The sequence below is a fragment of the Gossypium hirsutum genome, chromosome D11, assembly GCF_007990345.1.
Source record: "Gossypium hirsutum isolate 1008001.06 chromosome D11, Gossypium_hirsutum_v2.1, whole genome shotgun sequence".
In the NCBI taxonomy this organism is placed as follows: Eukaryota; Viridiplantae; Streptophyta; class Magnoliopsida; order Malvales; family Malvaceae; genus Gossypium; species Gossypium hirsutum.
Window position 1 is genome coordinate 3896761 of NC_053447.1, and position 23917 is coordinate 3920677.

Genomic DNA, 23917 nt, shown 5'->3' on the forward strand with positions numbered 1-23917 from the left:
AGGATCGAGGAATCGCTGGTTCAGGTACCCTACTTTAGAACCAAACCACATGTAATGAGCCAAGGAACTGACCTAGGTAGAGCTACTCCAAGTTTAGTGCTTACCTAAATAATGATTGTGCTTATTTTAAACCTTTTCTGTGTTAATGCTAATTTACTTTGTTTGTGATTGCATGGCATCTTCATTCTAAAGAGGTGTCGATTTACGTTCAGTTTCTGGGTAGAAGCTTATCATGGAAAAGGGGTTTTTGATAAAGTAGAGGATAATGTGGCTGTGCGAATATGGGCTGAAATGATCCAACGAGAGAAAGGCGATAGTCTTACCGAAGGGTACGTGTCAGAATTGTGGGATTTTACCCGTATCAGTGTAATCCAGAATGACTTCGAGAAATGAAAGAAGTCTGGGATCAATGGGATGTCGAGGGCCAAGCAGCTGTTCTATTGTAACTACGGTGACCTACCTTATCTGCTTAGTGTCAAAGTGGACAGATTTCCGGCCCTTGCTCAGTTTTGGAATCTCCTACAGTTGTTTCACTTTTGGGAAAGTAGATTTGACGCCTATGTGGAGGAGTAACGACCTTGCTCGGTGCCCAAGATTCAAGTCGCAAGGCTATCCGAGCGTTGTGTCCTCCGTGTTAAAGAATTAATGAACATCTGGATGAGCGAGCAGTGGGTCGCTGCCCGGATCCAACAGAAGGGGCAGTAATGTGTTCCTTGGAAAGTTTGCGAGATTTGGTGCTTGTACTCTGACTTAAAGAAAGGGTGATGTTTTCGCTTTAGGTATCTATGGACTAGTGGTTTTCCCAAAGTTAGGACACATAGACGAGGCTGTGTCTGATTTGTTTGATCGGCTTAGTAAGGGTTACCCGGTTCCGGCAATACTCGCTGAAACTTTTAGATCCTTGAATGCGTGTCGAAAGCAGGGGAGGGAAGGTTTATTGGATGCACCAGCTCTTATTGCAGGTTCCATAGCCACTTCTGGAAAGTCGAAAAGGTCTCTTATCGGGTATTCTCTGATAGCTACTCCACTCTAGGAGAATTGGTGGCCACGCCAAGACGGGATGATATTTCAGAGAAAATGGGTAGAGATACTCCAGAATCTCCAGGAGGAAGATATGAATGGAGGGCTTCCTTGGTTAATTCCTGATGAGATATTGTATCGATGTGGGATTTTGACTGGGTTCCGCTGCTCGGGATATGGGGAGCTATTGGATATGCTCCTCTACTCGTATCAAGACAGTATAGATCACGACAATTCATACCAGCAACCCAGGGGTTGGCTTATAGTGATTTTTCTTATAGGGAGGACAATTACAAGAAGAAGGTTCGGGAAATATCTAGTGCCTGGAACCAGACTCGTCGAATGAAGATCTTAGCCGTGGGTCCGACAATTACCCCGAGTATGGTCAGTGGCGTGATCAAAGGATCAACGACAACATCCCGGCGTCAAATTCAGAAACTGCTCGATCTTTAGAGGAACACTTACAAGTTTTGCCTTCTGAGATAGAAATCATCAAACAAGAATTCGAAAAAGGAGTTTAGAATTGGGGAAGAAGATAGAACAACTAGAGGAAGAAAAAATGCAGTTAGGACTGGATGTGGACATTCAAAGATTAGAGGCCAACAAATTGAGAAAAGGAAGAACAAAGCAGAAGAAGATTTGGACAGCCTGAAGACAGATTACAAGAAGTTGCGTAGGTCGGTAAGAGCTGCTGGCTTGGGTAAACACCAGAACAATGGCGACAAGAATTCAGGAGGAAAGACGAAAGCTAATCAATGGGAAAAGAAATTCCAGGATACTCGAGCTCGAGAAGTCGCCTTGGGAAAGAGTCTATTAGATTGCCAAGACGAGAAGACGGAGTTGAAGGTCCGGATAACTGAACTAGAAAGATCACTTCACCAGTACTGTAATCATAATGCTACGGTTGAATTAAGGGCGAGCTTAGACAAAATTGAAGAATAAAGGACAAATAGGAGGGCTAGAGAATGCATTACAAATAGTGAAATCGGATAGAGCTTCTGAAGAAATAATGAGCAGGGGCAAAGACATTCTGTCGGTCTCAAGAGCAGATTAGAGAAAGAGATTATATTATGGGAGAGGCGGTGGCTCAAGTGCGCGAAGTAGCTGATCATCTGCAAACCCTGGCGGTTCAGGCTGATCTATTAAGTTTGAAATATGAGTCAGAGTCGGACAGGGGCCGAGAATTAGCTTGGCTTCTTAGAAAGGTTAAGGCTTTGAGTGTAAGGGCAAAGCCATATATGTAGTCTATTTTATGTAAAGAAACTCTTTATCTAGTAAAGTTTTCTAATGAAGTTGAATTAGAATCAGTGCCTCTTTTTCTTTGCATGCATTGCATCACATCACATGCATTAATGACCATTAAAACCTAATCGATAAAATCATTTCAGTTAACCTGGAAAACCAACAAAGTTACGGCACCCGAGCTAAGACAAAAATTATGGACCAAAGGTTGGAGAAGCTAGAGCGACTTCAAAGAGAATGCAAGACCAGTTGCAGCGTAAATGAAAGAGCAAATAGAAAAGATTCAGCGTGACATGGTGCAAAAGATGGAGGAGTCCCAAATGATCTGGTGGCTAAGATGACGCAATTATTGAAGGAGTAGATAAGGGTAAAGGTCCTGTGATTGTTAGTGAAGAAGAAAACAATGGTGAACCACTTTATCCTCCAGGTTTCACACCTCCGCATGCGCAAGTACATACTGAGCTGCATCCGCGGAGACCCTCTGTGTCGGTTAGGCCCCAGCAGTTCCAAGGCGATGCTTCAATCCCAATGAATTTTCAACCCGGAGCGGGCTTTAATCCCAGTGATAGCCCGAATAATATTGCTGTCCCAGATCTTGATGAGATGGTTGAAAAGGACAAGGCGAATGAGGAATTTCCAAAACAATTTGAGGAGAAATGGAAATGGATAGAAGAGAAGTTTAGGGCAATAGAAAGCATCGAAAGCTATGGAATAGATGCAAAGGATCTGAGCTTGGTTCCGGACTTGGTGCTCCCTTACAAATTTAAGATGCCGGAATTCGAGAAATACAACGGGACTAGTTGCCCAGGATCCCATATTACTATGTTTTGTAGAAGAATGACGGGGCATATTAATAATGATCAATTATTAATACATTGCTTTCAGGAAAGTCTTACGGGAGCGGCGTCAAAGTGGTACAATCAGCTGAGCCAAGCTAAAATTGCTACTTGGAGGGATTTAGCACAGGCTTTCCTGAGACAATACAATCATGTCTCAGAAATAATGCCTGACAGGATAACTCTGCAAAATTTAGAGAAGAAATCAAATGAAAGTTTCAGACAATATGCGCAGAGGTGGCGAGAGGTGGCGGTTCAGGTGCAACCACCACTTTTGGAAAAAGAGATGACGATGCTTTTTATTAATACTTTGAAAGCCCCGTTCATCACTCACATGTTGGGAAGCGCTTCAAAAAACTTCTCGGATATAATCATGAATGGTGAAATGATTGAGCATGCCATTAAAAGTGGAAAAATAGATGGAGGAGAAAATAATAGGAGGGTACCCCCGAGGAAAAGAGAAAATGAAGTGAATAATGTGAATGCTTATAGTAGGTCAATTACCGTGAATCAACCAAAGAAAGTGGTTGCTAATCAACAGGGATCATCAAGACAAGAGTCGGGAGCTAGGCAAACTACTGAAAAGCCCCAATTCACGCCAATCCCGATGTCATACAAGGAGTTGTATCAGACTTTATTCGATGCACATGTTGTTGCTCCCCGTTACTTGAGTCCTCTACAACCCCCGTATCCAAAATGGTATGATATGAACGCGCAATGTGATTATCATGCGGGAATTTCTGGGCACTCGATAGAAAATTGTACTGCCTTCAAGAAGGTAGTAGAAGGACTTATCAATTTAGGTGTCGTCAAACTTGACGACTCACCTAACGCAAAGAATCCGTTACCTAATCACGCAGATAAGGGGGTGAATATGGTTAGCGAAGGTACGGGAGAAGAAGTCAAGACTGACATTGCTGAAGTAAAAACTCCATTGAAACGGGTCTGGAAAGAAATGGCGAAAAGAGGGTTGGTTATTTCAGATTCTGAGGAAGGGCATGAGATGGGAAATTATTGTGAATTTCACCATAAAACAGGGCATGAAATCCAAGAATGTGAAGGATTCAAGGCTTTGGTTCAAAGCATGATGGATAACAAGGAGATGAGGTTTTATGAAGATGCGAAAGAAATGAGAAGCATATGCGCGACAGAGTTGGGAACAAAGGCTCCAAAAATAAATCATCCTGTGGTCATTATCTCACGCCCTAGGGGTAATGAGGTTAGGGCTCAGGTAACACCGAAAATTGTAATCCAGAAACCATCAAATTTCTCTTATAGGGATAACAAAATGGTGCCGTGGAATTACGGGTGTAATGTGACCATTTTGGGAAAAGAAGCAAATCAGGAAATAGGTTCTTACACGCGCAATGGAAAAAGATATGACGCTCAAGCAGAGTCGTCCAGGGAAGAGAATTAGAAGAAAGAACAGAGGAAAGGGAAAGCAGTAGAAGTTGAGCCATTGGTAAATGAACCAATAAAAGAAGAGGAGGCAAAGGAGTTTTTGAAGTTTTTGAAACACAGTGAATACAGTGTTGTGGAGCAACTGCACAAACAGCCAGCCCGTATTTCTGTATTAGCTTTACTCCTAAACTCAGAAGTACATCGGAATGCACTTTTAAAGGTGCTAAACGAAACATATGTGGCTGACGATATTTCGGTAAACAAGCTGGATCGGTTGATCAACAATATTGGTGCTGACAATTTTATCTTCTTCAATGATGATGAAATACCATCCGGAGGAAGAGGTTCTACTAAAGCCCTGCATGTTACTGTCCGATGCAAAGGGTACACACTCCCGGGGGCCTTGGTTGATAATGGATCTGCACTAAATGTATTGCCTTTGTCCACTCTTAGTCAATTGCCAATAGACAGTTCGCACATGAAAGCATGCCAGAGCATAGTAAGGGCATTTGATGGAACAAAAAAAGAGGTTATGGGGAGAATTGAGGTACCATTAAGGATTGGCCCAGTCACTTATGAGGTGGATTTCTTGGTAATGGATATTAAACCCTCCTACAATTGTCTATTGGGGAGACCGTGGATACACTCAGCAGGGGCAGTACCTTCATCATTACATCAGAAGGTGAAGTTGGTATCAGAGGATCGGTTGGTAACAATAGATGCAGAGGAGGATATTATCGCAATGATGACTAGCGATGCACCTTATGTAGACATCAACGATGAGGCACTAGAATGTTCTTTTCGGTCATTAGAATTTGTGAACGCGATGTTTATTGCGGAGGGAAATAGAATTCCAGTACCGAAAATATCCAGGACCACTGAGATGGGATTGCGATTGATGGTAGGAAGAGGAGCCTTACTCGGGAAAGGATTGGGAAAATATCTTCAGGGAAGGATTGAGGCACCAATGCCGAAGGAAAAGTTTGATAGATTTGGTTTAGGGTACAAGCCAGACATGAAGCAGAAGAAGAAAGAAGTAGAGAAGAGACAAGAGAGAAGAAGGGCGCGTTTGAATGGACATGAAGCTAAGTGTGAGCCTTTAACCTTTCCCCACATATCTACATCTTTTGTGTCGGGAGGATTTATTCATTCTGAATATGGAGTGTCCGGTAGCGGCATGGGAGGAATGTTGGAAAACGTTTATACCAACGCCATAGAAGCAACGGAAAGGAGGGCCTTGTTGGAGATCTGCCCTTATGAGCCTGGAAGCGAGCTAAACAATTGGACTGCTGAAGAAATCCCTGTAGTCTTTAGGGCTTATTCAGAGTAATGCTCAAAACATTCCTGTTGTTTGTTGGCCTAGAAACGATATGAAATCTTTTGTGAAATAGGCATTGGGCCTAAATATAATTATTTTAATGAAATACGTGTCTACGTTCATCTCGATCAGTCACTTTTTTTTCCTTTCATATTTTTCATTTGGTTGATTGTCTTACAAATAATTCTTTCATTTGTAATTCTTCTGCACAAACATATTCATAAATTTATATTCTTGGTATATTCTTTGATGCGCCCTCATAGGTCTTCAGATATCAATGACATGAGTGACGCTGCCTCAAACACGGAGCCTATTTTTGAGCAAGAAGTGTGTTCAGAGGGATCCCACGACTTTGAAAATGACGAATATTATGATGCATCTCCGGGCTTGTTAAGAATGATGGAACAAGAGGATAAGCATATCCTACCTCATAGGGAATCGTTAGAAATAGTGAGCCTAGAGGATGGAAAGGAGGTGAAAATTGGAACTGAAATCACCGCAAAGACAAGGCAAGACCTCATTAATTTGCTCCGAGAATTCAAGGATGTTTTCGCGTGGTCGTACCAAGATATGCCTGGGCTAAGTACTAACATTGTGGTGCATCGTCTGCCCATAAAAGAGGATTGTAAACCCGTTCAACAGAAGCTTAGGAGAATGAGACCTGACATTGTGTTGAAAATAAGAGAAGAAGTCAAAAGACAATTCGACGCTGGTTTCTTACAAGAGGTCAAGTATTCGGATTGGGTAGCCAACATCGTCCCTGTTCCCAAAAAAGATGGAAAGGTACGAATGTGTGTGGATTATAGGGATTTAAACAAGGCTAGTCCAAAGGCAACTTTCCACTGCCTCACATTGATACTTTGGTAGATAACACGGCGGGCTATTCATTGTTTTCTTTCATGGACGGTTTCTCTGGATACAATCAAATAAAGATGCATCCTGGAGACATGAGAAAAACCACATTCATTACCTTATGGGGAACATTCTGTTACAAGGTAATGCCCTTCGGATTGAAGAATGCGGGAGCAACGTATCAAAGAGCTATGGTGACTTTGTTTCACGACATGATGCACAAGGAGATCGAAGTCTATGTTGACGATATGATCGCGAAGTCTAGAACGGAAGAAGAGCATGTTCAGGTCTTGAAAAGGTTATTTTCGAGATTAAAGAAATTTCAGCTCAAGCTTAACCCGGCCAAATGCACGTTTGGAGCCAGATCAGGGAAGTTATTAGGCTTCATAGTTAGCAAAAAGGGGATCGAGGTTGACCCAGACAAAGTAAAGGCAATACGAGATTTACCTCCCCCGCGCACTCAGAAGGAGGTTCGAGGTTTCCTAGGGAGGCTGAATTACATTGCTCGGTTCATCTCACAACTGACAGAGAAATGTGATCCAGTATTCCGGCTCTTAAAGAAACATAATCCGGGTGAATGGGATGAAGAGTGTCAGAGGGCTTTCGATAAGATAAAGCAGTACTTGGCTAATACCCCAGTCTTATCACCTCCAAGTCCAGATAGGCCATTGATATTGTATCTTACAGTGTTGGAGAATTCCATGGGATGCGTATTGGGCCAACATGATGAGACAGGAAAGAAAGAAAGGGCAATATACTACCTCAGTAAGAAATTTACCGATTGCGAAATGAGGTACTCATCAATTGAGAAGTTGTGTTGCGCTCTAATCTGGGCAACCCGAAGACTGAGGCAGTATATGTTGTATCACACGACTTGGCTGATTTCAAAGTTAGATCCTTTAAAGTATATGATGGAATCGACTGCTTTGAACGGGAGAATGGCTAGATGGCAGATCTTGCTCTCAGAATTTGATATAGTATATGTCAGTCAGAAGGCCATAAAGGGAAGTGCAATAGCCGATTTCCTAGCTAGTAGAGCCTTGGAGGACTATGAATCTTTGAATTTCGATTTTCCAAACGAGGACTTGATGTATGTGGCGAATACTGAAGAAAATCCTCAAATGGATCGCGTATGGAAGTTAAATTTTGATGGAGCTTCAAATGCTACGGGTAATGGAGTTGGGGCAGTTTTGGTATCCCCAAGTGGAGATCATTATCCTGTTGCTAGGAAGTTGGACTTCGATTGTACAAATAACATGGCAGAATATGAAGCATGTATTATGGGCATTCGTGCAGCCATTGAACGGAACATCAAAGTACTGAGAGTATACGGGGATTCAGCGTTGGTGATATACCAACTCAAAGGGGAGTGGGAGACTAGGGATCCTAAGCTAATCGGTTATAGAAAACTAGTTCTTGAATTGGCTGAGGAGTTTGACGATATCACCTTCTATTACCTCCCACGGGAGGAAAACCAAATGGCTGATGCTTTAGCTACTCTAGCTTCGATGATTCAGGTGAATAGACTTGAGGCAATGAGGCCTGTTCAGATGAGTATCTCTGAGACCCCGGCTAATTGCTGCAATATTGAGGAGGAGGGAAAAGATGATTGTCCTTGGTATCAGAGTATCCTACAATATGTGAAGAATCGGGAATACCCTGATCAAGCGACAGAGAATGACAAAAGAACTCTGAGAAAGGTAGCCATTGAATATGTCTTAGATGGAGAAGTGTTATATAAAAGAAGGAAGGATCAAGTACTGTTAAGGTGTGTGGATGCTGTGGAAGCCAAGAAAATTTTGGAAGAAGTCCATGAGGGTATTTGTGGGACGCACGCCAGTGGTTTCACGATGGCCAGACAGATCATGAGATTTGGGTACTATTGGCCCACCATGGAAGGAGATTGTATTGATTATGCCAGGAAGTGCCACAAATGCCAAATTTACGGAGACAAAATACACGCGCCCCCTTCACCTCTTCACGTCATTACCTCTCCTTTGCCGTTTTCCATGTGGGGTATGGATGTTATTGGGCCAATATCACCAAAGGCTTCTAATGGGCATCGCTTCATCTTCGTAGTAATTGATTACTTTACTAAGTGGGTGGAGGCTGCTTCATATGCAAATGTCACGAAAGCAGTAGTCAGCAAATTCTTGAAGAAGGAGATCATTTGTCGATATGGAATGCCTGAGAGGATCATATCCGACAATGCGATGAACTTGAATAATAGCACAATAGCTGAAGTTTGTAGCAAATTTAAAATTAAGCATCATAACTCATCGCCGTATCGTCCCAAAATGAATGGTGCAGTGGAGGCGGCCAATAAGAACATTAAAAGGATTGTGGGGAAAATGACTGAAACCTACAAGGATTGGCATGAGAAATTATCATTTGCTCTCCTTGCCTATCGAACATCTGTTAGAACTTCTACTGGGGCAACGCCTTTTTCTCTGGTTTATGGAATGGAGGCAGTATTACCCATTGAAGTGGAAATCCCTTCTCTACGGGTGTTATCTGAGCTACAGTTGGATGAAGCCGATTGGATCCAATCTCGGTACGATCAGTTGAACCTAATAGAAGAAAAGAGGCTAAGAGCTATTCACCATGGGCAAATGTACCAGAAACGAATGATGCGAGCCTATAATAAAAAGGTTCGCCCCCGAGAATTTCGTGAAGGGGACTTGGTACTAAAAAGATTCTTCCTATGCAAAAAGATTTTAGAGGAAAATGGATGCCAAATTGGGAAGGCCCTTATGTTGTAAAGAAGGCCTTTTCTGGTGGAGCTTTGATCCTATGCGAGATGGATGGCAAAAGTTTACCAAATCCTGTAAACGCAGACTCCGTCAAGAAATACTTCACTTGAAAAAAAAAAAACTTTGGAAAGGCTAAGGTGAAAACCTGTAAAGGGCACTTTGAGACCAAAGAGGGCTTGAGTCGAAAACCTGGAAAAGGTGACTCAAGTACTGGGCAGGATTGGAGCATCAGGATTTGAGCGGATCAAATTTTGATCGGGGGCATATGATTATCTTGCTTTACTTGAACCAATAAGAAAGGATATGCAACGTCTTGGAACATGGACAAAGTATTGCAGATCTCCTGAACACATGTCAAACTAAGAAGGGTCTTCGGAAAGTTTGTACAGAGAAACTCAAGCTGCGATAACTGGGGCACCTAGTTCTTATGTGTATTCCTGAAAATACATTATCTTGTTTTTTTTTTCTTCCTTTCTTTTTGTGAAAACGCACATTCTCAATCCATTTCTTTGTTGCCTTTTCTTTCGCCATCGGTGATGTTTTATTTGAGTTATGATCAGAACTAGCTTTATTCTTATCCATTGTTATGATCTTTTTGCAAACATGTTGCATAGGAATAGTGATTAACGAACTAATGAAACTTTCAGGAAAGAAGTTTTGCACATTACTCTGGAAAATTTCTAAATAATATAGGGACCTGAAACATGACTATTGTTTAGAAAATACCAAGTTTAAAGGGTGAAATATCTAAGAAGGAAAAGTCTAAGCTAAAGACTATCCTTTCAGATTTGGTTGTCTAAACATTGATTGAACAAAATGACGAGCTGTCGTGTTACAAAGCTTAAATGAACAAGCAAGCAATGATCATCAGGCAATAGGAAGAGGTTACCTCGGAGAAGAGAGCCTTCACTTGCGCATAAGACTTTGGTACGACACCTTGAGAATGGTGTAGGAAACCAGAACGGTTCAGATCCTATATCCCCGAATTGTGATAAAAGAGGACAGAGGAAAAGCCACATATTTCTACCCTTAGATTACTGTGAGAGAATGATGGTACAAATTTTGGCGTCCCAGTGGATATAACTTTGAGGTTTACAATGGGGGACAGTCTGGCTAAATGTTTCTTCAGAAAAATCAGTCAAGCGAGAAGGCGTTGTAGCACATCAGTCACAAAACCTTGATAAACTTCGAGTAGTGATAACCTAAGCGAGATCATTCTCGGAAAAATAAAATTATGCATTCATGCAAACACCATTCACATATGTCTAGTTAGGAGCATTTGTTTCATTTTGATCATGTCATCCTAATCATTAGGCATAATTAGGTTTATTATACAGGTCTTATCTCCCTGAGATTACAGTGGAACAGACCAAAAAAAAAATTTCAGATCTTATCTCCCTGAGGTTACAGTGGAGCAGATTGAAACCAGAGATCTTATCTCCCTGAGATTACAGCGGAGCAGATCAAAGATAGTAATCCTATCTCCTTGAGATTACAATGGAGCGGATTAAAAGATCTTATCTCTCTGAAGTTACAGTAGAGAAGATCACATCAGGTCTTATTTCCCTGAGGTTACAGTGGAGTAGACCGGAGAATTCTAGATCTTATCTCCCTGAGGTTACAGTGGAGCAGATTGAAGCCAGAAATCTTATCTCCCTGAGATTACAGCGGAGCAGATCGAAGACACTATCCTATCTCCCTGAAGTTACAGTGGAGCGGATCAAAATGATAGATCTTATCTCCCTGAGATTACAGTGGAGTAGACCGGAGAATTCCAGATCTTATCTCCCTGAGGTTACAGTAGAGCAGATTGAAGCCAGAGATCTTATCTCCCTGAGATTACAGCGGAGCAGATCGAAGACACTATCCTATCTCCCTGAAGTTACAGTGGAGCGGATCAAAATGATAGATCTTATCTCCCTGAGATTACAGTGGAACAGACCGAAGAATTTCAGATCTTATCTCCTTGAGGTTACAGTGGAGCAGATTGAAGCCAGAGATCTTATCTCTCTCAGATTACAGCGGAGTAGATTGAAGCTAGTAATCCTATCTCTCTGAAGTTACAGTGGAGCGGATTAAAATAAAGGATCTTATCTCTCTGAAGTTACAGCAGAGTAGATCGCATCAGGTCTTATCACCCTGAGGTTACAGGGGAGTAGACCGAAGAATTTCAGATCTTATCTCCCTGAGGTTACAGTGGAGCAGATTGAAGCCAGAGATCTTATCTCTCTGAGATTACAGCGGAGTAGATTGAAGCTAGAAATCCTATCTCTCTGAAGTTACAGTGGAGCGGATTAAAATAAAGGATCTTATCTCTCTGAAGTTACAGTAGAGTAGATCACATCAGATTGAAGCCAGAGATCTTATCTCCCTGTATTTGGCAGTGGAACAGATTGAAGATTGCAGATCTTGCCTTCCTGTATTTGGCAGCGAAGCAGATCGATGATGGCAGATTTTACCTCCCTGTGACGACAGTGGAGTAGATTGAAGCCGATAACTCTATCTCCCTGTATTTGACAGTGGAATATATCGAAGATTACAGTCTTATCTCCCTAAGCAATAGTGGAGCAGATCGCATCAAGTCTTATCTCCCTAAGCAGTTAGTGGAGCAGATCACATCAAGTCTTATCTCCCTAAGTAGTAGTGGAGCAGACTAAAAACACAAATCTCATCCCCATGGAGTCGTAGCAAAGTATATTGAAGCTACAAGGCGTATCTGAACTTGAAGTAGAGTGGATCGAAGCAACAAGATGTAACAGGCTGGAATAAGGCTACTTGAAGAAGAGAAGCACCCAAAGAAGTCAAGCCTCGGTGAGACCAGGCAAATTTGGTCTTTTTTAGTCTTTGCTCTGTTCTTGTTACACAAAAACGAGCAAAGAGGGGCAGCTGTAGAAGCCCAAATTTGCCGGGCCCATTGTCCAGAAAATACAAATAGCAACCCAATAAACCCGAAGCCCAACTACCCCAGCCCATTAACCTAAACTCAGCATTCAGAAACCCTAATCCCACTAACCCTAGCCACCTACCCCCCACTTGCCCACTTGCCCACTTGCGCCGAACACCACCATGCCACTGTCGGCCATGGCCACCTGCAAGAAGTCAAGTAGAAATAAACAAATAGAAAATAAACATTTGTAATCGGTTATAAAAACCGAAAATCTCACCATTGATAAAGGGGGGATTTTTTATTTTTTGCTATGAAAACAAAAGATTTTCTTTCAATATTAACAGATTCAATACAAGAACCATTCGAAAATATATATACTATCAGGGGCTCTAACACCAAATCGGAGAATCAAATCTAAAACCTAAGGTGACTCTTTCTTTTTTTTTCTTTACTGTTTTGAGTTTATTTTCTACATAAAAATACTAAAAAATATAAAACATAAAAATATATGCATTATTAAGCAAAAAAAAAAGAAAAAAGAAAAAAAATATTTTTTACCTTTTCCGGCCACCGCGTGCGGTGGCCGGCGCCGGCGCCGGCGAGCCTCCGGTGGCCGTCCGGTGACCGGCCCCCCTGGCCGGATTCCCCTTTCCCCCTCCCTTCTCTCTCCCTTCTCTCTTCCCTCTCTCTCTTCTTTTTTTTCTTTCCCTCTCCCAAATGATTTTTTTGGCTATTTTAGGCCTTTATATAGCCTCCAAAACGACGTCGTTTTGGGGGCTACACTTAAGCCTCAAAACGACGTCGTTTTGACCATTGCCCGACCCATCCGACCCGACCCGCTAGAGGATCCGCGTGTTTTCGTTTGAATGGGATATTTATGCGCGCAGTCCTTCTGCTTTTTCAAGGTTTTGCAATTAAGTCATTTTTCTTGTTTCCAATTTGGCCCCATAATTTCTCGCGCTTTTCGATTTAGTCCCCGCTAATGTGCTGTGTTTTAATGGAATGGAATAATTGTTGTTTCGGTCCCCCTATGTTTTGTGCGCGCTCAAATAAGCCCATTTCTCTTTATTTCCTTTCACATTTGCCCCACAACTTTGTTTTTAATTCAATTTTAGTCCTTTTTTCGTTTATTTTTATATCTCTATTAAATATCCTTGTTACTTTTATATTATTAGTATTATTAGTATTACTATTATTATTATTATGTATTAGTATATATTTTTATTATGTACGTGTATACATATATATATATATATATATTTTCATATTTAATATTTTTATTTCATTTTTATTCTAATATTTTATTATAATTTATATATATACATGTACATATTCTTTATTTATTTTAAGTATATATTTTGTATATTTCATATTTTCTACAGGCATATATATACTTATATATTTACATATTTTAATTCATATACTTATAAATGTATGTACATACTTACGTTATTTTATTTTTCATAATATACATATTTATATTTTTTGTCTTTATGTAATATATATACATACATGCGCATGTTATTTATATATATGTAATTATGTTTTCATATTTTATAATTCTTGTACATACACATATATATATATGTATAGACATACATATTTTCATTATATATATATACCTACATAGTTTTTTTTGTATTTTAAATCTTTTAAAATTCATACATGCATTTTTAAAACTTTTATAATTTTATTCATTTCTTTATTATTATTATTGTTTTACTTTATGTTTATCTATTTATTTATGTGTCCATTATTATTTTTTTAAAAATGTTTTAGTTTTTTTATTTTGTTTATTTACTTGTTATTGTATATAATTGATTTTTTATATATTTATTTTTGTTATCTTCGCTCGTATTATTTTTACTCGCATTATCGTAATTGTTATTCCGTCACATCAATTTTTACCCGAATTCGTAAAAAAGGAAAATTTTGGAAACAAAAGCAATACTCGATACTTGGGATCTTCGAGAGAATTGGGCCCTAACGTGCTGGGTTCTAATTTTCTGTTGAATCTAAATGCTCGAGAATGCTCTTTAATAAAAAAACATAAATAAAAACTCATTATCGGGATTTCAATATGTTGTGTCCTAACGCATTGGATATGACACGTGGTTTTCTCGATATGAGGATTTTTCGAAAGTAAAGGCAATATTCCGTATTTAGAAAATTCGAGAAAATCGTGCCCTAACTTACTGAGATTCGATTTTTCTCGTTGATTTTCAGTAATCGAATATCCTTTTAAAATTAAAATAAATGAGGTTTAAATAAAAAAATAAAAGGAAAGCTTACTCTCAAAAAATACAAGGTGTCGTGTCCTAACTTACTGGATGTGACATCTTGTTAATTCGAGATAAGAAGGCATTTTTCATTTTGACTTATCCAAGTAATTTTTTAAAAAAAAAATAACGCAATATAAAGAAGGATCTTATTTTTAAATTCTTTTCGAGTTTTTAATTTTCGACATAAAGACATTAAATAATCAACTAAGGTACTAATTTTGGGCGTGTCGAGGGTGCTAATCCTTCCTCGTGCGTAACCGACTCCCGAACCTTTTTTCTGAATTTCGTAGACCAAAATCGTTGTTTTCATAAAATTAAATCATTTATTAAAAACAACCACTTTTTGAGGTGACCCGATCACACCTCATCAAAAAAAGGATTGGTGGCGACTCCCGTTTTCATTCTTTTTTAAAATCCAAGTCGACCCCGTTTTCATCAAAAAAATGGTGTCAACACCCTGCATCTTAAAATTTTCAAAACTGAATGCTTAGGTATTTTCACAAGGCCTGGCACACTGGCATGTGGCTTGGCCGTGACCCCTGCACTTACACACGACCTAGCGCACGGGTGTGTGACTTGGCCTTGTGACTAGGCAGTGTGACTTAAGTCAATAATCACCCTAATTTGGACAAGGCTTGAGACATGGGTGTGTCTCTTAACCGTGCGAGCCACACAGCCTAATCACACAAGCTATGTCCCCTACACCTTAGAAAAATTTTGAGATTTTGCAAAAAATTCTCTGAGTACCCGGTTTAGTTCCGACTTATTTCTAATGCATGTTTTTGGGTCTCGAGGGCTCATATAAGGGACAATATGATTAAATTTGATTAAATTCTGATATAAATGCTAAATGCTTACGAAATGCCTGTTATTTGACCTGTAAACTCCGGTAATGCTCCGTAACCCTATTCCGGCAACGGATTCAGGTTGGGGGTGTTACAAATTCCATTTGAACTTACTAAGTATTATATTCTTACGCACTGTTTTTTTTTTGCGCATAGATCCTCAACTATTGGATTCTTAAAGCCTATTTGGAATGAATGTCACACTATCCATAAAGCGATAAAAGCATGCTAATTTTGTACCAGATATTGTGGCATGTACAGGGTGTCTTTTGTATCTAATGGCCAAGCTCATGTATACAAGTGTTAAGCTTAAGCTTAATTTTGTTATGATGGAACTAGAAAATGTCTAACTCTTTATTATGTGTTGTTGATCAAATCACTCTGCTGTTATAACTATAAGCTTTAATATTCTCTTATGCTTAGGGTTTATATGATGTGGTATGAATTAGAAATGTGGTAATTAGTTAATTGAATGATTAGTTTCTTACTAGCAACGTTAACTAGTTTGGTAGGAAAGGTAAGTGCTTATCGAGCATGTCAGTGATTAGGCTGAATGTATGTGTTGAAATAGGTATATATATATGATGTTTTGAACATGGTTTTTGAGTGTTATTAGTTATAACTTTATTGATGCTTGGTAGCCTCATAAGAAACATTGCAAATCTTGAGAAAACTGAAGAATGCATGTTGTGACACTTGTACAGCACAAATTTTGCCCAGCCCAGGCAAACACAAAAAACCCAAATACAACCCAAACAGAAGCCCAACACCCCAGCCCAACAAACAAAGTCAAACTAGGGTTTCAAAAAAGCTGAAACCCTAGCCCTTCTGACGTTTGCCGCCGCACAGCCACCTGCCCCTTTCAGCACCGCCCCACTTACGCTATCAAATCACCTGCAAGAAGAAGATAAACACGCAAGCAACAAACAGAAACAAGAAAAACTAAAATTAAATCATGTATATCTCGACTATAAAAACCAAGATCTAATGCTTGTAAAACTCTCTTTTTTTATGAACATTAGAAAATAAAAAGGCATTTTAGAGGTGATCCTTTATTGTTTTTTTAATATTCGTTTGATTTTTTTTCGTCTTTCTTTCTTTTTTTTCCTTTTGCATTTAAGTAATAAAATAAAAAAAGAAAAGGGGAAGGGACTCACCGGAGTTGTGTCGCGTCTTGGTCGTCGGAAGGTCCTTTTTTCAGTGACAAAACCCTTCGTTGAGAGGGTTGTTAGTCCTTTTTATTGCGTTTTTGGGTGTTTTGAGGTCGGGCTTGAGTCTAAGGGGCCGAAAATAAAATAAAAAACAATTTTTTTACCTTCGTCAGCCCCCGTGCGCGGCGGCTGACACGGTGGCTAGTGGTCGGACCCCTGACCGGATTTTTAGAGGGAGGGGGATTTTTTGAGAGACATTTTCAGTTTTTTTTTGGGGTGAAGGGCTGTAAATGAAATTTAAAAAAAATTTGGGTTATATAAGTGCGCGAAACGGCGCCGTTTTGCGCCAATGCACATCGACGTCGAATCGACGTCATTTTACGCCCTCACCCGCGCGCGACCCGACCCGCTCCAGGGGGATCCGCGTGTTTTTTATATGGAGGGGAAAATTACGCTTTTAGCCCTTCCGCTTATTAATGTTTTTGCAATCAGGTTTTTCTTATTTTTAAATTTACCCCTTTAGTTTATTTTCGATTTCAATTTAGTCCTCGCCAGAACGACACCGTTTGATCATCGTGGGAGTATTTCCCTTTTGGTCCTCTTCCTTTCACGCCCGTTATGATTTAATCCTTTCCGTTGTTTTTTTTTCATTTTTAATTTCGACCCCAAAATTTAGTTTAGTTTCCAATTTAATCCTCTATTAGTTATTTTAGTTATTTTATTATTAAATTAATAATTTTAATATTATTAATATTATTATATGACATCATTAATCTTGTATTATTATTTATTGTTATTACTATTATTATTCATTCATTTATACCTTTTTAATTCTAAAATTTTGTTATATACATATATATACATACATTTTTATAATATACGTACATATTTTTTATAACTTATATACATATATACATATTTATATATATTTTTTATATTTTATAATTTATAAACATATCTATATATATATCTATATACATATTCTTAATTTTCATATATATATACATGCTTATATATATTTCTTATTATATCTTATAATTTATATATATATATGTACATACATATATCTTTTTACATTCTTATAATTTTATTCATTTTCTTTATTTATTTATCTATTTACGCTTTCATTATTATTTTAAAAGAATGTTTCACTTTTATTTGCTTATTACTTGTTATTTTGTATGCTATTGATTTGTCCTATTTATTTATCTTATTTTCGTTGCTATTGCTCATATTATCTTTACACCATTGTATTTATTATTGTTTTGTTATGCATATCAACAATGTAATTTGTTTTCGCATTTTTTTATTATGACATCGTGTTTCATATTACTCGATATATCAAAATTTGTTTTAAATAAATAGCATTTCATATTTTGAGATTCGAAAAATCGTACCCTAACTTACGGAGTTTTGATTTTCTCGATAAATCCAAATACACGAATCATTTCAAACAAAGTTTTTAAATGTTCTCGGGAATTAACAAAAGATCGTGTTCTAACTCACGAGACATGATCTTTTTTCTAAACCCGAGATAATCAAATATCTTTCAAAATAAATAATTTTTTTGGCATTTATTCTCGTATCGAGAATTCAAGACATTGTGTCCTAACTTACAGGATGTAATTCTCTTTCTCGATTAACGTGAAATATGCCATTTTCTTAAAATTTTTAGCATTTCAACAAAGGATCATGTTTTGAATCTTTTTTAAATTTTCAATCTTCGACACTAAGATACTAATTAATCAACTAGGTATCAATTTTGGGGGTTACGATGGTGCTAATCCTTTCTCGTACGTAATTGACTCCCGAACCCGTTTTCTAATTTTCGTGGACCAAAATCGTTGTTTTGATAAAATCAAATTGTTTATTAAAACAACTATTTTTCGAGGTAGCCTGATCACACCTCATCAAAAAAGATGGGTGGCGACTCCCATGTTCGTTTTTCATTTTTAAAATCCAAATCGACCCTGTTTTCACAAAAAAATGGTGTCAACAACACTATTCCTATTTTAATCATTTTTACGTTTTGGTTCTCATTTGTTATCGATGATTAACGAAAGCTGTCGTAAGTTTAGTTAGAACCCAAATATAGTTCATCAAGTGCTTTTGGATGTTCTTTTAAACTTAGATATCGTAATGAATGTATTGAGTGGCCTGAATTGTTGAAATATTTCTTGTTAAACGTTGAATTGAGATCGAAGTTACTTCAACAACAAATGTGGTGTCTCGTGTTCGAATCTGACGATAGAGACTGATGTGGTTAATACACTATAAATGAAAAGTAAAAGAAATCCATAAATGCATTCTTTCAGGGGCATTAAAAAAATCTAAAAAATAATTTTAAAATTTTAAAAATAAATAATTATACTTGTTGAATTTTTAAAAATAATTTTAAAATTTTAAAAATAAATAATTATACTTGTTGAATTTTTACTTTCCATTGATAGTATACTTGATAATAATCCTAATTAAATTATGCTGAAATGTCAACGTTTAATTGAAAATATTCAATAACTTTAATAGTGTCATGTCGTGTGTAATTTTTTTTTTATAGATTTTCTCAATTTTTGTCATTCATGTGTTATTTTTGACACTTGCTCAATTGTTTTGTTACTATTTGTACTTTAAGTTATTTTTAATTTTGTTAATGGATTGAGTTATATATCCAGAACCGAAGGCCAAATCGAAATTTAGAATGATTTAGGTAAAAATTTTAGACTCGAAAAATAGGCCCGAGCAAAAAAATAGGTCCGTTTAAAATATGGCTCGGGCTTCAACATTCAAGGCCCAAATCCAACCCAACCGATTCGACCCGACCCATTTTTAAGTTTATAATATTTTATATTATGTAATTTTGAACACATTAAAAAAATTTTATACTAAATATATAATACTATAATGTAAACATTAAAATAATGTTAAGATGACTATATAAAAATATTCAATAAATAAAAAATATATAAAATTATTAAATATTAAAATAATATAATATAAATATTTAAAAAAATGGCGCGGGCTTAAAATAGGCTTGGATTAGCCTTTTGCACATATGGATGACTTTGAATAAATTTTTAGGCTTATATTTCAGGCTAGACTTAAACAAACATAAAGTATGTTAGTATCATACTTAAGCCCGACTTAAACCTGTCCCATGAGCACCTCTAGTTATTTTTGGAGTAGATGAAGACTTGGTCAATAGGCCACAATTTGAGGTTCTCTCGTATTTTAATTATCGATAGTTGTGGTTTACATATTAAAAAAAGGCAATTGTTCGTCTTGTTAGTTCAATTCATCTCACTTTAATCTAAATTGTACTAGTTTCTAGTCCGTTTGTGTTGTAATAGCTTATTTGTACTTCAATAATTTAATACGTTGGACATGTATTTATATTGTATTTTGATTGTATTTATACTTGAAAAAAAAAGGGCAAATGTTCATCATCTTGAATTAGTAACTTTATATTCTCCCAACCAAAAAAATTAAATTAATAAATTTGAAAACTATAATTATAAATTATATTTCCATGTTCTTTCTAAATATCTTTTTTCTTTTCATGTTGATCTGAATCGAAGAAAATGTTTACAAAAAGTTTAGGGGCAGATAAAACGAAAAGAAAGAGGATGTGAACTAAAAACCCAACAATCTAAAAGACCTATAGACACCCAAAAAAACTAGGCATATCCATGAATGCTCCAACAAATAATAAAATAATGATCAAAATACAGATAATGGGATGTCATCAGATGGAAGCTTGATATGCTGTAGGCCGCCAATCACCTTTCTGAGCACTTAGTATTCCTTCTTGATCTTTGGAGAAAGTTAAATGAACTTCCCAGTGCAGTGATTTCAACAAGTTCTCAACTTCACCAATGGCATCTGATTCATCACGAACTATCAATTTTCCACCTGGTCTCACGATTCTATCAACCTCTGCCAACACTGGTTGAAGTTTGCACCTATGGACACCCAACGTGCAAGTCATTTAACAAACAAAAGAAGATTATGAATGGGGAGATCATGTTCTAATTTCTAATTCTACCTCTTTTCCAGCTTCGAGAAAAGGTGATCGGCATGCAGGAGATCATACGATCTCGGATATGTGCTAAACGACTCGCACCAATCGTGGTACATTCCGAAAAGACCGCGTTCGTAGATGATCGGAAGTGTATCCGGAGAATCAAGGTTCACCACATTCATCACCCAGACTTTAATGTCCTTCAAAGCTGCTGCAAACCTGCAAGCATCCAAGGTGAAAATATATGAGAGAACTTTGATATTTGTTAGTGGCAGAGTCAAAATTGAAAACAGAAGAGAAACGACCATTACCCTCCATAAACAGCTCTCATATCCATCACATTTCTAACATTAGACCAACTGATTCCCAATCCACTCATATACAACTTGCTAACTACTCGAGTCCAGTGTTCATAGTCTTTTACAAAATCTTGAGGAGCCGGTTTCCCATAAATCCCCATCTGGGTTCGGTTCAACCAATAAGGAGCTTTCTGCAGCCGATTAGGCCAATGTGCAGGCCATCGTGTTCCTCTTTCAGCTGGATTTATCGGTACGCGATGCATGCAAGCCCGCAGGGGTACATGCCTGAAATGAAACCAGCAATAATGAATCAATCGCCTTTATGGTGCATAAAACATGATAGAGTGCGTGAAGAAACATACCAGACAGCGTTTGCATCATCGTTTTCTTTACACATTGGTGGATTATTATCCGGCCTTTTGTCATAACATTCGTTTGTGATAGGTTTTCGATAGACGGCAGCACTAACGGAGTTCAATTTATCCCTTTTGATGGTCACAAGGTCCCAACACATGGCTTTTGTCAGGGACGACATGGCTGCAAAACAAACTTGACATGTCAGCCCCATGGAAACGCTTAAAACCATGTTTGAACTGAATTGATAGTATTGTGTTTGTGTTCTACCATTCCATATTTCAACATCCTCTGGAAGTTTCTGATAGACAGGGGTGGCTGACCAGATAAAATATCCTCCAGGTCTCAGTACACGGTTCAGTTCTAGCAGAAGCATACCATTTTCAGCATGCCACGGCACTCTACAACGTGCACAGTGAACCACATCAAAGACTCTACAAGGAAACGGTAGCCTCTGAGAACCCATCACAGCTGATATAGCAGGGATTCCTCTTTCGAGGGCGAATTGAACTTGAGCTTCATGCTCATCTTTGGGGGCAAAAGACATTGTTAAAACATCTCTATCGAAAAGATACCCTCCAAAGCTTGCAACCCCACATCCAACATCCAAGATCACTCTGGTGTGTTTACCCCATTTAAGGTTGGGTACTGACTGCAACCACAATTAAGCCAACATAATATTCTTTCTTGAAACATCATCATTGCAGATTCATAAGCAAATAACGGTTTAGTTGATGAGGCTTGTGGAACTTACCTGTTGGAGAAAGTCGATGTAGTGGAGGGCGCCATGGATGAATTGGGTACCTCCACCGGGGAAAGTCAAGAAGTCGCCGCTCACTTTAACCCAGTTTTGGTGCCCTTTAAACTCAGCCAGTTTCGTATGTGGTACATTATTGTACCATATCTGCCAGTTACAAAAATCGTTATCAATCCAACAGGTTTAAATTCAATTCAATTCAATTCAATTCAATCTTTACCTTCTCTCTGCTTTTGGGCCAGGAGATGGGCCGTTTGTATCCCTTTGGAAGAGGGACCAAACACGTTGGTCCTTCCTCAGGGCAATGCCTCTCCCGATGCTCGAAGTGCCTGGTACTGCGTAATTTCTTCAAAGCTTCCTCGTTATCCAAACAGGGTATGTAATCAGGGCCAGCAGTTACGTTGCACAAATGCCAAGTGTAACCATAGAGGCCCTCTTTGCCGCTCGATTCGTCCCTCCGTCTCTCCTTCTCGTTCTCTGATTGTGCCTTTTGCGACTTCCAGGCGTTCTTCGATTCGTTGGACTCTTTCGGAATGGTACTTCCTAACGTTTCCTCCGAGGTGGACTCATGCTGTTGTTGAGCTTCAATCTGGGTGTCTTTCTCCGCTGTTTCCTGGTTCGTCTTTGTCTTCAATAAACTCTGGAACGTATCAGTTTGGGTGGCGTTTAGAATCTCCGGTTTGTCCTTGGTTTCGTCATTGAATGTGGCGTTGTCGATCCCTTGCACCTGCGACTCTTGTTGGTCATGATTCTGTAGTTTGTTTCCCTTGTGTTCATCTTGCTCTAGTTGATCTTGATTTAGTTGTTTGGTCCCCTTCGATTCATCTTCCTCTAGTTGGTCTTGGTTCAGTTGTTTGGTTCCCCTGGGTTCATCCTCCTCTAGTTGGTCTTGAATTTTTGGTTTGTTTACCCTCGGTTCATCTTCCATTTCCGCCACATCATCCTTCTTTGATTTCCCGATCATCGTCGTCTCCAGCGGTCTCTCAATGCTTTCAGCGTGTTTCTTCTTCTTTTTGCCACGCCGTTCCTTGGGTTTCTCGTTTATTTGTTTCTTTTCCACAACCCGAATTTGATCTTGATCTTCCGACAGATCCTGATTGTTGATAGTTTCCTCTTGATGAACCTTGATGGGTTCTTCATTACTCATTTGCTTATTATCTTCAACTTCCTTGAGACCATTTTGCTTCGATTGTTGGTTTTGAGTCAACACACTTTCTTCGGATATCTGAGTTTCACTCATTTTTTGCTTCTCCTGTTCTTCTGCTGATTCTTTTCCTTGTAAACCATGTCGGGTTTCTTCAACAGCCGCACCTTCTTTCACTTTATCTAGATCATCGGACTCCGACACCTTATCATCGTCAGGCTTGACGGCCTCATCGGGAAGTTGGCCAGGGTTATCTTCGAACACCGCTTTATCTTTCTGATCTTCGTTAATTTTGGAGGGTTGTTCTTCATTGGAACCAGAAAATGCAATGTCACTATTGGTGTCAGTGATGGTGCGAGTGGTGGTGGTGGTTTGAGGGGAGGAAACGGAGTTGGAAGTGAGCATCCAAACACCCAAAACACATAAGGTTACGAAGACCACAGTGGTTACAGTGGATGCATACGAAACAGAAGAGGAACGCTTAGCAACACGAGACTTTCCCCCGATCGCCATTATCGTTTTTTATGGAGTTTGAGAGGAAACGAAATGAAGTGAAAGTGATAGCATGGAGATTAAAAAAGACAATGGAGAAGATTAAAAGCTTTGTTTGTGGAATAGATGTAATAAGAGCGAAGAAACATTCTAAGTTGGAATGTGTCTCAAAGATCCGAATGAGTTGGAGAAGGGGAATTCGTTGGGAAAAATCTTGTTCCTTCCGTTAACATCAACAAAACCCAAATCCAATATGGCAAAAGATT

At 38.6% G+C, this 23917-nt stretch overlaps 1 protein-coding gene across 1 annotated transcript; it reads right to left on the minus strand.

Moving 5' to 3' along the window:
* Positions 1-20119: 20119 nt before the first annotated feature.
* LOC107912014 (probable methyltransferase PMT27) lies at positions 20120-23823 on the minus strand. Its single transcript, XM_016840046.2, has 7 exons — positions 22236-23823; positions 22013-22162; positions 21529-21910; positions 21267-21441; positions 20917-21189; positions 20630-20824; positions 20120-20546 (listed from the first exon to the last, which is right to left on the minus strand). Exons 1-7 carry the CDS (start codon positions 23670-23672, stop codon positions 20330-20332), a joined length of 2829 nt encoding a protein of 942 aa, XP_016695535.1. The 5' UTR covers positions 23673-23823; the 3' UTR covers positions 20120-20329.
* Positions 23824-23917: the final 94 nt, after the last annotated feature.

What these genes read in the sequence shown, in the direction of transcription:
- LOC107912014 (XM_016840046.2), bottom strand. Translation starts at nt 23,672, where the DNA reads ATGGCGATCGGGGGAAAGTCTCGTGTTGCTAAGCGTTCCTCTTCTGTT. An exon ending in GATGATGCAAACGCTGTCTG is followed by an intron (nt 21,190 to 21,266) that starts GTATGTTTCTTC and finishes GTTTCATTTCAG; the next exon opens with GCATGTACCCCTGCGGGCTT. An exon ending in TTCTCGAAGCTGGAAAAGAG is followed by an intron (nt 20,547 to 20,629) that starts GTAGAATTAGAA and finishes GGGTGTCCATAG; the next exon opens with GTGCAAACTTCAACCAGTGT.